Genomic DNA, 13,394 nt, shown 5'->3' with positions numbered 1-13,394 from the left:
GATTTTCCTTTTCAGCACTCTTGCTAATCTGGGTTCAATTTCATAGAGCTGCTCAGCAGAAAATAAAGGTCCAGATTTCAAAAGGGGTGGGGCAGGGGAGGGCACCTTCATCAATTGTGGGAGGGGCAAATACCATATACCATAGTTATGCCACTGGGTGCAGTTCAACTTCTTCTAATGTGTGTGTATAACTTGTACACAAACATTAACTTTTTTCTTCTCCTAAATGATTTAACTATAAACAAAACATAATAAATAACTGTTTACCAAAATAATTAATTGTGAAATCCATACAAAAAATAATAGGAACCTGGACAAATAATTTTTCAAAACACAACTGAGAACCTTTTTATTTTACTACTTAACAATCTATGAATTTTTGTAAGTTCCAACACACAGAAAGAATTATTTATTTAGTACTTACGAACATAATAACAGGTTTACAGTTAAATAAACCTCAAACAGTAACAACTTTGTGTGCATTCCTCACTGTTTAAAGGAACACGTTGCCTTGGATCGGACGAGTTGGTCAAAACAAAAGCGATTGTAACCGTTTTTCATAAAATGCATATGGTTGGAAAGATGTTTCAAAAGTAGAATACAATGATCCACACAAGTTTGCCTCCAAATTGCGTGGTTTTCCTTCTACTGTGCGAACTAACATGGTCGGCCATTTATGGGAGTCAAAATTTTGACCCCCATAAATGGCCGACGTGTTAGTCGACGAGGTAAAAGGAAAACCACCCAATTTCGAGGCATTTTTGTGTGGATCATTGTATTCTACTTTTACAACATCTTTCTACCCATATTCATTTTATAAAAAACGGTTTCAAACGCTTTTCAAAGACCAACTCGACCGATCCAAGGCAACGTGTTCCTTTAATGCAAACTAACAACAAAAATAATTATAAGATCAAATTTGTTTTGAAACAAATAACAAATTATAACCCTGATTATAAAAGGCATAATAAATATAGGGCACCACAATTTAATAATTTAACATAAAGCAAGTGTACCATTTTCTAGTACATAATTGTAACAGGGAAAAAAGGCATGAAAAGATGTGTTGGTACTTGAAGGAAATAATGTATTGTGCGATGACCCAGACCAATTTCATAGAGCTGCTTGGCTACTTTTTGTGCTTTTAAAGACGGTGGACTATATTGGTAATTGTCAAAGACCAGTCTTCTCACTTGGTGTATCTCAAGCTATGCATGAAATAACAAACCTGTGAAAATTTGAGCTCAATTGGTCATCGAAGCTGCGAGATAATAATGAAAGAAAAAAACACCCTTGTCACACAAAGTTGTGTGCTTTCAGATGCTTGATTTCGAGACCTCAAATTCTAAATCTGAGGTCTCGAAATCAAATTTGTGGAAAATTACTTCTTTCTCAAAAACTACATTACTTCAGAGAGAGTTGTTTTTAGTAATTACCAATAGTGTCCACTGCCTTTAAAAGCAGCTCTAATTAAAGGGCCCAGCAGTCGATTTCACCAAACTCTTCCTAACTTAGGATTAATCTTAGAACGGGTTCAGTGTGTCCAAACACATAGGACGATTTGAACCTTAATTATTTTTGTGACATTGTTTTAGTATTTTCTCAAAACCCACAGCACCTCAGTAAGTAATACTGCTTTCTACTATCATTATCTTCAGTGTAAGTTTAATATAAATCTGTGGACATTGTGTTTTGTGTTAGAAAAAAGTACATAAACCCTTTAAGATGAGTTGGCAATATCACTATAGTGATTTGAATTGTAACAGCACACTTTTCGTGTCCATTTTATGAACAACAGTTTGAAAACAACTGATATAGCAGTTAATCTCATTGTTACTTTAATGGCTTGAATAAAAAAGGTATTGAGATTGTCGAACACAAGATAAAGAGTAACTCAATATTTATCTGTTGTTCGTTTGGTTTCTTTGTAACAAAAAGAGTACCCATGATTGCGACTGTGCATTTTAGCCATTCAAATTAGTACACAGTTAAGTCTTAACTCTTTGTGAAATCACTGCATGAATTTCATAACTTGTCAAAGATCAATACCGAGATACAGATCATGCGAGAGGAATTTCTGTCTCGTCATGCGTATCCTCTCCACAGGTCTCCAAGGTCGCTTCAAACTACTACTAATGCCTCGTATCTTTTCTTCAAAGTAGAGGGTGACGCTGGCCACGCTCTCCGAACACTGACTATCGTAAGAGGTAGGCGTTTCTTCGTCGAGTTCATCACAGTTGTGACAGATGAGGTCAACCTTAAAGACGGCTAGACTTGGTCCTCGTAGTAGAGCTACTGCCTCCATATCGCAGGCCAACACTTTATATCCTTGAAAATCATCACATAAATTAACCGTTATTTAACAGGCTTGTTTTCTTTGTTTATGGAAGGGCAAAGGCACCAAGGCATTTTCTCATTGGTAAAGGCCCCTATTAGGAAATTGCAAATTTCTACTGGAACCATTTAAGGGGGCATGGAGGCAATCGCCTCCGTGAAGTATCAGGCCTGCGTTAACTTTTCAAATAAAGTTGCTATTGTCGAATAAAGTTGCTATTGTGTTTTTTTACTTTGAATTTTGGGATAAAAAAGAGAGGGAGGGGGGTAGTGGATGGTTAAAAACTGGATTTCTTGTTTAAAAAGGGAGAAATCATATCCCTGTACTTTAAGTGATTCCCATTTGGCATACCTGAGACAACGAGATGTTTCAACTTCTTGCAATTCCAGCTCAGCATCACCAGCGGATCTTCTTCTGTATTGTCACCAAACAACGGAACCGCTCTGTCAGAATGCAGCTCCAGTTTCTTCAGCACGGAGCAATAATTCTTGGCAACCGTGTCGAGCAACTCTGGCGTCAGGGAGCTGGGATAGCACACTAGAATTCTAAGTGACGTTAGCGGAATGCTCGGTAAAAGTTTGTCGGTGAGATCGTCCAATGTACAATCGTCTGAAACGACCACGGATGCGGTGACTTGAACGTCCGGGCAAAGACGCGACAGCTTTCCCCAGGATGCGTCAGTGGACCATGCGATGGCATCGTTGCCGAGACCCGTGATCATGTTAAGTTGTCGGAGACTGGAGGGCTCAATAGTTGAGATCTTCTGCAGTAGCTGGTCTGTGATGAAGGACATGTTTAGGGTTAGGACGGACAATGTCTTAAACTGAGGCAGATTTGCCAAGAGGGTTGTATCATCTGTTGGTGGCAAGACTTCTGGAATACCCTGGAATGTTGGTAGGTGGAGGACCTGAAGCTGTTTGGCAAACTTCTCAGCGAGCTCTTTCAGGAACTGCGGTTGGACGGAAGCACTGATGCCATGCCCTAGTGCGAGGTACTTGAGCTTTGTTGTTCCTAAGACGACAGTCATTAGGCTTTTTGTTATCCTAAGGAAAAACAAAATTAGAAATAGAGAGTATTAGTTTTTGAGAGCGTATCAAATAATTCACATTTCTAGGATCTTATTGATGCTGACACAAATGACCATTTCTACTCATACCCACACGTCACTGCATTACCATGTGGTACAACAAATAAATGCACAAAGACTCTGCTATGGTCAATACAAAAGGGCTAAATTTCATAAAGCTGCCTCAGTAACACATTTGTTGAGCCATATTGAAATTGCTCCACAATTTTCTGCTTAGCATAAATGAGCAGGATACCAGTCACAGATCGTACACGGCAGAAGTGTAATTTGGCTGGTTTCCTTATTCTGGTGTAAAGCAATATTTGGTTGTGCTGCAAACTGAACTCACTTAGAATCAAGCTCTTCATCCGGGGACAGTGTACATTTACAATCCTCATTCTGTGGGAACAGAACAAAAATCAGTTTCTCTAATCCTTGATTTCCTTTAAGACCATCCAGAGTCTTTGGGATCTCTTGGTATAAAGCCTTGTACTTTGGCAAGTCATCCGGCCGCATTTCATAGGATTTGTCCTCTGAGGAAGTTGATGAGGGGATGCTATCAAGTGCCTCGTTGTAACGCCAGCCGCAGCAAATCCCATGATCTGGCAGACGGACTGTCACCGTCAATTCACGAACAAATTTGCCACATTTTTCGAGAATCGACCTGGCTGGTTCACATCCAACTTTGATGGACAGTGTTATGTCCATGCTGCGCCAGAAAGATGGGTGGAAGTAACAATCTCGCCAGCGTTTGCATGTTGAAGATGCTTGGGCTCTGTCTTTCCGAAGCAGATAAGAGAAGATGTTGATAACAGCTGTGTCCGGGAGTTGGTGCCAGTTGAGCGGGTCCATGTTAAAAATCCTGATACAATGGGGAGAAAAACAGACAAAAGAAGAACTTTTAATTTGTAGTTTACTCAACACTAGCCTAGACTAGAGACAACTACCTAAGCTTGGATGGATTCCCCAGAACAGTCTATGGTATTTCAATCTGCAAAATAATTTGGTTGAATTTTACTAGATCAGATCTTGAATTCACACTAGCCCAGGTTGGACTTCCCCGTTGAAGTGTAACGGAGGAGTCCAACCTGGGCAAAGCCAAAACAGGCACATTTCACGTGAAATGGGGAAGTCACAGCAGTGTGATGTCATATTGTATTCATTGGTCATATTCAATTCGTAGTTAAATGTTTGTCAAAATGGCTTTCATCGATTTAAATCGTTTGTACACTTCATGGGTTTTTTTTGGGGGGGGGGGATGGTGCCAATTTGCTGGACTCCCTACTGGCATTAGATTGGGTGTAGCATGGCCCCACTTGTGACTGTCAATACTGTACGGGTGGGTCTTCTCTACAAAATACAAATCACTTATATTTTATACAAAAGACAATCTTTATTCATGAATTTAAATAGCCCCACTTGTGTGGCCAAGGATAGCTGAATCCTTAAACTGTTTGCCAACTCAATAAAACCTCTGCATATTTTATATAGTAAATAATTAATAGTTGTTTTATACATTGGCTGACTGAAATACCTGTTTCACACCTAGCACTAGTGTTTTACTTTTGGCAGTTGTCGAACTGAAACACGTGATTTTCAAATTGAAAGAAGTTTGTTTGTGGGCCGGGTGGTGTGATGAGCCGAGAGTGCTAACAAGTGCTGGTCAGTCTGTTCTGAACTGCTCACTGCATGCTGTGTGTGGAGAGCAGCAGGGAAGGAACCAAACAGTAGCCCCTTGCCAGTTGCCACTCTGATATTCACAGATCGTGCACTGTCTATGGCGATTATTATTTGGTCAAAGTATTCATCGATATTTATTTTTGACTGCGCTCATTGATTAACCACCTACCTAGCACATAGCACATAGCAAAAGCATGCATGCACTGTCCGACATCATCTAACGTAAACATTTCAGTGTGAATTTGCTGTACGGTGTCTCATGTGCACAAGGGACTTCACAGAGATGTCCAAATAACACTTGGGAACCCGACTACTGTAATAAAACAACAACAATAGACTTGTTCCCAGTCCCACTGTGCGGAAGGGGCGGGGGGCGGGGTTAAGACAACATTTTCGACATTAAAAAGGGAGATTTTTTATTGTTTTTGTAAAGCTGAAATACTATAAAGCAGACATATTTCAGAAAACGTTATTGCTGATTATTATTATTGTTGTTACTTTTATTTTTGAAATCAACCTATGTAATTATACCTCCATGGCATAAACAACTTTGCAAAATGGGCCACATTATTTTCTACCGAGTTGCCTGTTTTGGCACGGGTTTTTGGCTCTTGTAAAGGGGCACTTTTCTGAGTTGAAGGACTGAAAATAAGGTGTCCCATTGTGAAAGCGCAGATAAAGGTACAATAATGGGATGTGATTATAAGGCGGTAGGAGGTGTAGGAGGTACATGATGGTACAGACTGCCGCAGGGGTGGGCGGGGCTAGACACCCCATGATAAGTCCTCTCTTCTTGAATTCAAATCAATCAATTGACATTTATTCTATGTTGGCAAGTACTGTTTCATATAGATATCAATCCCAATTATGCACATTTTAAAAACGTATTCAGAAACTTCAGATGCCTACATTTTAAAGTGGGATAGCTATAGCCAACTTATGGTTACAGACTTAGAGGCGGCCCAGGAAATACAGCAAGAGGACATGTACAACTTCCCTCTTTCAAAATTGTTGCTCGCTCTAACTTGTGTGTCTGGGCTATATTGATTGATAAATATAGTGTGTTTTATAAATAATAATATTATTAACGAATTGCTTTCATAAAAATAGAAAACATGTTGATTTTTATGATGCGCAATGTGTATGTATTTGTTCACCATCTTCAACTCCGGTGAATCACATGGACAATATGGCAGCCGTTGATTGGTTTAGAACTGACCCCCCGCGATGGCTAAATGACAACACACTCTCTGCTTTCTAAAAATTTTATAGTAGCCATCCAGGCTTTACGTTGCAAAATGACGAGCCCGCGGAAATTTGCCGAGAAAATAGCCCTTCACAACCAAAAGCAGGCCGAAGAAACGGCTGCTTTTGATCAGATTATGAAAGAGGTTTCAAATGTATCAAGGGTAAGTTTATTATGGTCTCTTAAGGTGTTTTTGTGGGTCAAAATGTGGGAAATGTTTAGACGGAGTGAAGCAAACTCTGTGTGGCTTCCTCCATTACAATTACATGTGTTTTCTGTGGGTGCAAAGCAGTCGCTATCGTTCGTGTATAGTTACCGTGCGTTTTATAAATGGTGTTTTTCTTCATTTCAGCAACCATCACCACACAGCCATATAGGACATAAATCTCACCATTTACAGCTTGCTCCAACGTTAGGAGCCTACAGAGGAGGTTCCTTGCCGAATGTTAACCAATTAGGAAATAATTCTATAGATTTACAGGTAAGAAGATTTTTGTGCTATGATAAATTAAAATCCCAGTCCAGTTATGATTGTCAGTGGCAGAACTGCTCTGGCTGTGCGTGTGTTTTATGTGTGTGTGATGGTATTGATGGTGGTACCATGTTAAAATGCCGGCCATGACTGCATGGCTGTGTTTAAATCTAATTTATTCCTCCATGGTAGTAGTGTGTATTAATACTTAGTGTTGGTTAATCATATTGACATGTACAGTATTACAAACATGTAGCATCGTCATTCATTTCGTGAAGATTCATCACATGTCCAACAGCACGCGCTGAATCTATGATTTTATGAAATAATTTCATGCATGGCAGTCCAATGTCACTAGCGCACTATGCGCTACGTGGGTTTAATGATTAAAGTGCATTATGTTATAGTCCATAGTCGATAGAGGATAGAGGTAGAAACTAGAATACTGATTGAGTGATTCAGTCTCCGCGCACGTGTGAGTAAGAACACGTGAGCCTCTCCAATGCCATTCTGCACAACTCTGCCGCGCACTACTATAAGGTTTATCGCGAATAGCAAAATATCAAGAGAGGGCGCTGTTGGACCCACACAAACCCGAGCAAACTGCCCCATATGCCTTCCCACAACGCATTGCAGTTCTGAATCGCGATAAACCTTAGGAATACGCGCACGCATGTCAGACTTTATTTGTCAGACTTTTGGTTACAAAGTGTAATGGGTTGTGATTTGTCAATCTGCAATGGAGCGGAGCTTAATGGATCAGTCTATTGTACACAGTCCATAAAGTAGGTACCTGATACTCTCTCTTCCTGGCTTCCTTGTCCTCGATTATAAAAATTTATCGTCAACAAGCACAACTGTCAGAAACCATCACTTGTCTTGACCTGACTTGTCTTATAATTAATAATATAGTCTGTGTGAATTTTAGTTATTATATGCACTGCACTTTGCAGTTTACATTTTCCATTTTATTTATAACAAAACGCACCAGGAGGTGTCATAAAACCAGAGGGTTGTTTTCCTATTAAAATTATAAAATATTTTATTCACTAAAATTGGGCTGATCAAAGTGAATCAACAAGCAACTGAATATTAATACTACAAAAAAAGTAAATAGATAATGGCTATGATACGATTTGGCTGTTGGCTGAATAATTGCAGTGAAGTGCCAGTTTATTTCATAATTGGTCTTACCATAGGTGGACAGTTATTGTCAGGGCTCAATTTTAGGAGGAAAATCCACCTGATGGATGGACATTAGGTGGATTTAGCTAAAAAAGTTTACTGAACTATAGTTTCATGGAGCTGAAAAATTTTTTTAAACATTTTCTGCTTTGCAAAAATAAGCAGGATACCAGTCACAGATGAACATGTGACACTGGTATTCTGGTTGGTAACCTATTTTCTGCTTGGCAGCTGCCTATGGTTTTAAAGCAGCTTTATGAAATTGGGCCCTGAATAGAAATGAGGGGCGGGGGAGGGGGGGACACCAATAACATTATCAATCTTCAATGCTCAACAGAATTGAAAGATGTGTGTTAGACTGAAAGTCAAATGTTCATTTCATTCTTTGAACTAAAACACAAGACTTTTCTGGTTGTGAGTTACTGGCCCAAGGTTAAGGTCATTGGCCTTGGGCCTGGGGTCCTGTGTACATTTTGAACCCTGGATCTTGGTGTAGGTCAAGTAGTGTACCAAGTACACAAGTCACCGACGTTGCATTAAAAATGTTTCTGTAAAATTTCACTTGTAAATGTTGTGGACTTGCTAACTTGTTTCTCACCTTTCTTGAAGTTCATTTTACTAACAATACATGTACATTTAATGTTTGGAAGGACATGTATTCACAATCCATGAATGTGTGTCAATTGTACTCTGAGGTGGAGAGAAGCAATTAGTGTTGTGCACGTTCAAGTTCAGTGCCAGCTGTGATAGAATTTCAAACAAAACATTCCAGCAAAATTAAACATGACTTGGGGTCAATGATACCCCTCGTGGTCAATTAAGTTAGGATTTTATTGTTCTTCTGTTCAGTGACACAAATGTGTAATACAAATGTGGCCACAAGTAATAATTTGCACAGCCTGATCTAAGCTTGGGCGGTCCCTTCGGTTACCCGTTTCTACCCGGTTCCAAATTGAAAACCGGACTTGCGGTTCCACTCTTCTGTGGAACCGGGTACCCGCTTTTGTCGGTTCCGATTTTAAAAGACCGAGTCCCAATTATAAAAGGCTCTGTGGAGCTGATCCTGCGACGAACCGGCTCTAGAAATTGAGGCTTGATGTTGAAAGCGGTGACCGCAGATACAGTGTGCAAAGGCTTCAAGTCGACATGAGTATCAACTATCACATGTGGCTGCATACACAGTGCACACACATAGGCGCGCATCTTCTACAACCACCACATGTAGGCATGTACATGTCATGCATATACATGTACATGTATAGACAGCACGTTGTGATTGGCTGCCGATATATCCATATTCATAAAAGCTTGCCCCGTGCACAAAACACACAGTGCTGTATGTATGTATGTACAGGCATGTACAGGCATAGTACACTTGTATGTACAGAGACGACACACTGCATGCACTACGGATGTACTGCACTACTGATGTACTGCACTATACGGATGTACTGTACTACGGATACTACACTACAGACATACTGCTACACAACGATCGTACTGCCGGCTAAATCAAAGACTTGTTTAAATCATAGAGTAAGGACAGAGCAGGGAAAATAGGTGCTCGGTGGCACGATGTCATTGGGTTGGGTATTCTGGTATTTTCGTTAAAAATAGATCGGCTCCAATTGTGTGTGTGTGAGCTCAGAACCGATGTCTGATTAACTTGGTTATTTTCAGTTCAAATAGATCGGCTCATTTGTGTGTGTGTGTGAGCTCTGGACATGCGGCTTATGTTTTTTATTGAATTGGAACCGGGTACATGTATGTCTCAGAACCGAGCTTTTTTTTCGGAACCGGAACCGAGCCCCAAATTTCTGGAACCGCCCAAGCTTAGCCTGATCACTGTTTTGAATATAACAGTGTACATTACCAGTGATCATTGTTATTTGTATGCAGCTCCAATGCACAGTGCAGTGTCTACTTAATTAACAAATGAAAAGATGCATACAGTAGATGTAGGCCTACATACATGTGTGTGTAAGTATACATTGTACCCAAGTACAATGCCTATGTACATCATGTACAATGCCTATGTACATCATGTACAATGCTTGCACACATGACATGTACAGTGTATCTCATGTACATTGACATTGTAATGTAAGCAGACCTGGTGCTTCGTTTTTCCAAAAGGGAAAAGGGCCAGCCTATAAATTATATGTTTTCTCTCAGATTGTACAGGGCATCTCTAGGATGAGGAAATTTTTCATTTCCATTGGAACACTTTAAGGGGCACCAAGGCAATGACCAGCCCTGGGTATATGGAGACAATTGTTTTAATTGCCTTTGTGAAGAAGCATCAGACCTGTATTAAAGCCATTGGACCCTTTCGGTAAACAGTATTGTCCAAGGCCCACACTTCGTGTATCACAACTTATATATAATATAACGTACCTGTGAAAATGTAGGCTCAATTGGTCATCAGAGTCGGGAGAAAATAACGGGAAAACCCACCCTTGTTTCTGCACGTTTTGCCGTGTCATGACATGTGTTTACTATAAATCCGTAATTTTCGTTGTCGAGAATTGATAATTTTTTTTAATGTTTTCTCAAAAAGTAATGCATTTCATGGAATAATATTTCAAGAGGAATATTTTACCATTACCTTCTGTAAACCCTGCAAGTTATTTGTAAATCTGTGAACTTTTATTTATTTTTCTGTTCCGAAAGTGTATACTGGCTTTAAAACAAACATCGAATTAGAAGGTTTACAGTCAATAAGTCAAAGCTTTGAAAGCTTTTGTACTACACAGTGTGATGATCCAAAACAAGTTGGATCCAAGCGTAAATAATTATCACAAGAAATAATGTATAGTCACAGGCCTGGTTTGATCATGATGACACAGCCTCTTTTATCTACACTAATGCTCCAGGATCCTCCTAAAATAATGTGAAGACAAAAAACATTTGACCCCCCCCCTTCCAGCAAATCAACATCTCTTACATCATTAACATGCTGTAGTCTAGAGCTTATTGTTTTCAGTAAAAATAGTACAGCAATGTGACCTTTTTGCGTTGATTGGATTATATTTTTAGATGAATGTGTTTTAAAGGATGGAAATGAAAGTGTTCTTTTCTGTACCTTAAAAAATAAATAAAGATGCTCTAGAGTTGTGTAGAAATGTAAAAGGCCATTTTGTGACGTAATTTTGTGTACGTAATGTAAGTGTATACGCCATGTACAAAGTAGATGAATACAGTTATGTGTAGAGTACTGTATAGGCCTGAAGGTTTAAAGAAAGTGAGTAAAGCTGCACAAAATTCCATTCTCAGTAAACAAAATTAGACAGGGCCCAATTTCGTACAAATTCTGTTAAATGCAGAGATCGACCATAGTTGGCCGAATTATTTGATTCAGCTTGTAATGTCATCAATATTGACCAGAGTGCACAATTATAAAGATAATTCCCAATCCACCATGCTTGGTTAAAGGCACTGGACACCTTTGGTACAGTGATTTTCAAAGACCAGTCTTCTCACTTGTTGATCCCAACATTTTGCATAAAATAACAAATCTGTGGAAATGTTTGCTCAATTGGTCATGAAGCTGTGAGAAACAGTGTCAGAAAAACATCCTTGTTGCACAATTTCAGATTTTCGGATAATTAAAAAAAATATGATGCTCCAGTTAGAAATTTAAGATTTATTCATAGGGTGCCCTTTTCTAAGCGGAAAATGCCTCGGTGCCCTTTCAAAAATGATGCATACATGCCTGTAGCTGTAGAGATTCTGACTGTCACAGAAGATTCACAAATGACTGAGTTGATTTTGAGACTGTAACCATGGTAACAAATCTACAAGTCGCTGTTTAATCCCTCTTTTTTCCTTCTTGCTTTCAGAATGCATTACATAGTTTAGAAGATATAAAAGCTGCAACGACCAGGTCACCTGTTGGAGATAGAGTTTATCGTTCACATCAACGGAGTGGTAGCGGCCATAGATCAAGGCACATATCCTTTTTAATATGAAAGTAAAACGCAGTCCGACTTCAATTGAGGTACAGATTTGTTCTTGTAGAGTCATAACAGTAATTTTTGTTTAGGTACAGTATTTAAACCGTTTAATTATATTTAGCAAAAAAAATATTCCTGAGAAGGGGATGGGGCCATGAGCTTGACGTTGTTCAAGTCAATGCGTTGATCTTTTTGTTTGCAGGCCTGGAATTTTGAGATGGTTTTGAGGGCTGAGATGGTTTTGTCTTGGTTGTTTTTCTTCACAGATGCTTCAATCTTGTTGGGCACTGTTTGGTATATCTTGGCATTTCTTGGCTGAGCGGTCTAGAGCATTTAACGGAAGTTCTCATGACGTAGTCATGAGTATTATGCAAACGGCATTTAACTTTTTTTCATTTCATTGTTTTGAAGGCCTTATGTTGGTGATATGTGGGTCCAAATCCAGGTCACACTTCACGATGGTAAAAAGCCCTCCATTGAATTCAATGCACAGCACCCATGTTTGTTCTGTGAACACAGGAAATTGCCCTGGCCACACTGGGGAAACAAAAATACTCATGTTGATTGCACTTAGGGATTTGCACAATCTGAAGACTGAGCTGCACAATCTGCAGATTGAGCTGCACAATCTGCAGATTGAGCTGCACAAACTGCAGATTGAGCTGCACAAACTGCAGATTGAGCTGCACGATCTGCAGATTGAGCTGCCAAATCTTCAAATTGAGCTGCCAAATCTTCAAATTGAGCTGCCAAATCTGCAGAGCGCAATCTGCAAATTGTTCAAATACGTTAAATGTGCTCAACATTCATTCAACAGAAGTCACGTGCAACCATTTTGGACATCATTTTAGTTGGAATTTTTTTCTTTTCTTGAGAAACATTTACATCTGACACAATCTCCATCAAACCACCATGCCAATGGGAAATATCCCCTGGCGTACCCCATATAAGTTAAGTATAGGCCTACAATTCTTTGATGGATTTCAGAGCAGCTTTTTGTTGCTTACTGTTTTTTGGGTTAAGTTGAACTGTTACATTTTGACACACAAAAAATCCCAACCTACCTACCATTTTTAAATGACATGTTACCAGAAACAGAACTTCATTTTTGGGGGCCTTTTTGTAAACAAGGTTGACCACAACCCATGTACACAAACTTTTACAGGACTGATTTCTCCTTGTTGTAAGGGCAAGGCAGTTTTTCCTTAGTATGGGCGCCTTCAGGTGACAGGTGAGAAATATAAATTTCTGCTGGATCATTTCAAAGGGCACCAAGGTACTTACCAGGGCCATGGAGGCAACTGTCTATGTATGGCAACTGTCTGTGTATTGCCTCTGTTTAGAATCGGGCCAGCCTCAAATTTTGTTCATCGAAACTTGTAATTTTACAACTGAGAAGTACAATTTTGTCGGGATGCAGGCTTTGTGGAAATGCCAATATCCTCTTCTTTAAA

General features: G+C 39.5%; 2 protein-coding genes across 4 annotated transcripts in view; one reads left to right on the top strand and one right to left on the bottom strand.

The window, feature by feature from the left end:
- Positions 1-340: 340 nt before the first annotated feature.
- On the bottom strand, positions 341-5,302 carry LOC139942289 (F-box only protein 33-like). Of its 2 annotated transcripts, none has more exons than XM_071939098.1 (4): positions 5,251-5,302; positions 3,751-4,263; positions 2,687-3,378; positions 341-2,328 (listed from the first exon to the last, which is right to left on the bottom strand). In XM_071939098.1, exons 2-4 carry the CDS (start codon positions 4,251-4,253, stop codon positions 2,036-2,038), a joined length of 1,488 nt encoding a protein of 495 aa, XP_071795199.1. In that variant the 5' UTR covers positions 4,254-4,263; positions 5,251-5,302; the 3' UTR covers positions 341-2,035. The 2 variants fall into 2 exon arrangements, with proteins under 2 accessions (XP_071795199.1, XP_071795198.1); XM_071939097.1 differs by lacking the exon at positions 5,251-5,302 and adding an exon at positions 4,936-5,238.
- Positions 5,303-6,366: 1,064 nt separating this feature from the next.
- The window catches only part of LOC139941463 (CREB-regulated transcription coactivator 1-like), a 56,759-nt gene continuing 49,731 nt past the window's right edge, over positions 6,367-13,394 (top strand). For both annotated transcript variants that reach the window (XM_071937978.1, XM_071937977.1), the window contains exons 1-3: positions 6,367-6,490; positions 6,680-6,808; positions 11,827-11,937. In XM_071937978.1, coding sequence (XP_071794079.1) covers positions 6,380-6,490; positions 6,680-6,808; positions 11,827-11,937 — 351 coding nt within the window. In that variant the 5' untranslated portion in view covers positions 6,367-6,379. The remainder of the gene's footprint in view (positions 6,491-6,679; positions 6,809-11,826; positions 11,938-13,394) is intronic.

The sequence above is a fragment of the Asterias amurensis genome, chromosome 9, assembly GCF_032118995.1.
Source record: "Asterias amurensis chromosome 9, ASM3211899v1".
NCBI lineage: Eukaryota > Metazoa > Echinodermata > Asteroidea > Forcipulatida > Asteriidae > Asterias > Asterias amurensis.
Note: the sequence above shows the minus strand (reverse complement) of the source record. Positions and strands in the feature narration are given on the sequence as shown.

Excerpts from the sequence above, each read along its gene's own strand:
- LOC139942289 (XM_071939098.1), bottom strand. The coding sequence starts at position 4,253 with ATGGACCCGCTCAACTGGCACCAACTCCCGGACACAGCTGTTATCAAC. Across the intron at positions 3,379-3,750 it reads GATGAAGAGCTTGATTCTAA|GATAACAAAAAGCCTAATGA; the intron begins GTGAGTTCAGTT and ends GTTTTTCCTTAG. Across the intron at positions 2,329-2,686 it reads GAAACATCTCGTTGTCTCAG|GATATAAAGTGTTGGCCTGC; the intron begins GTATGCCAAATG and ends ATGATTTTCAAG.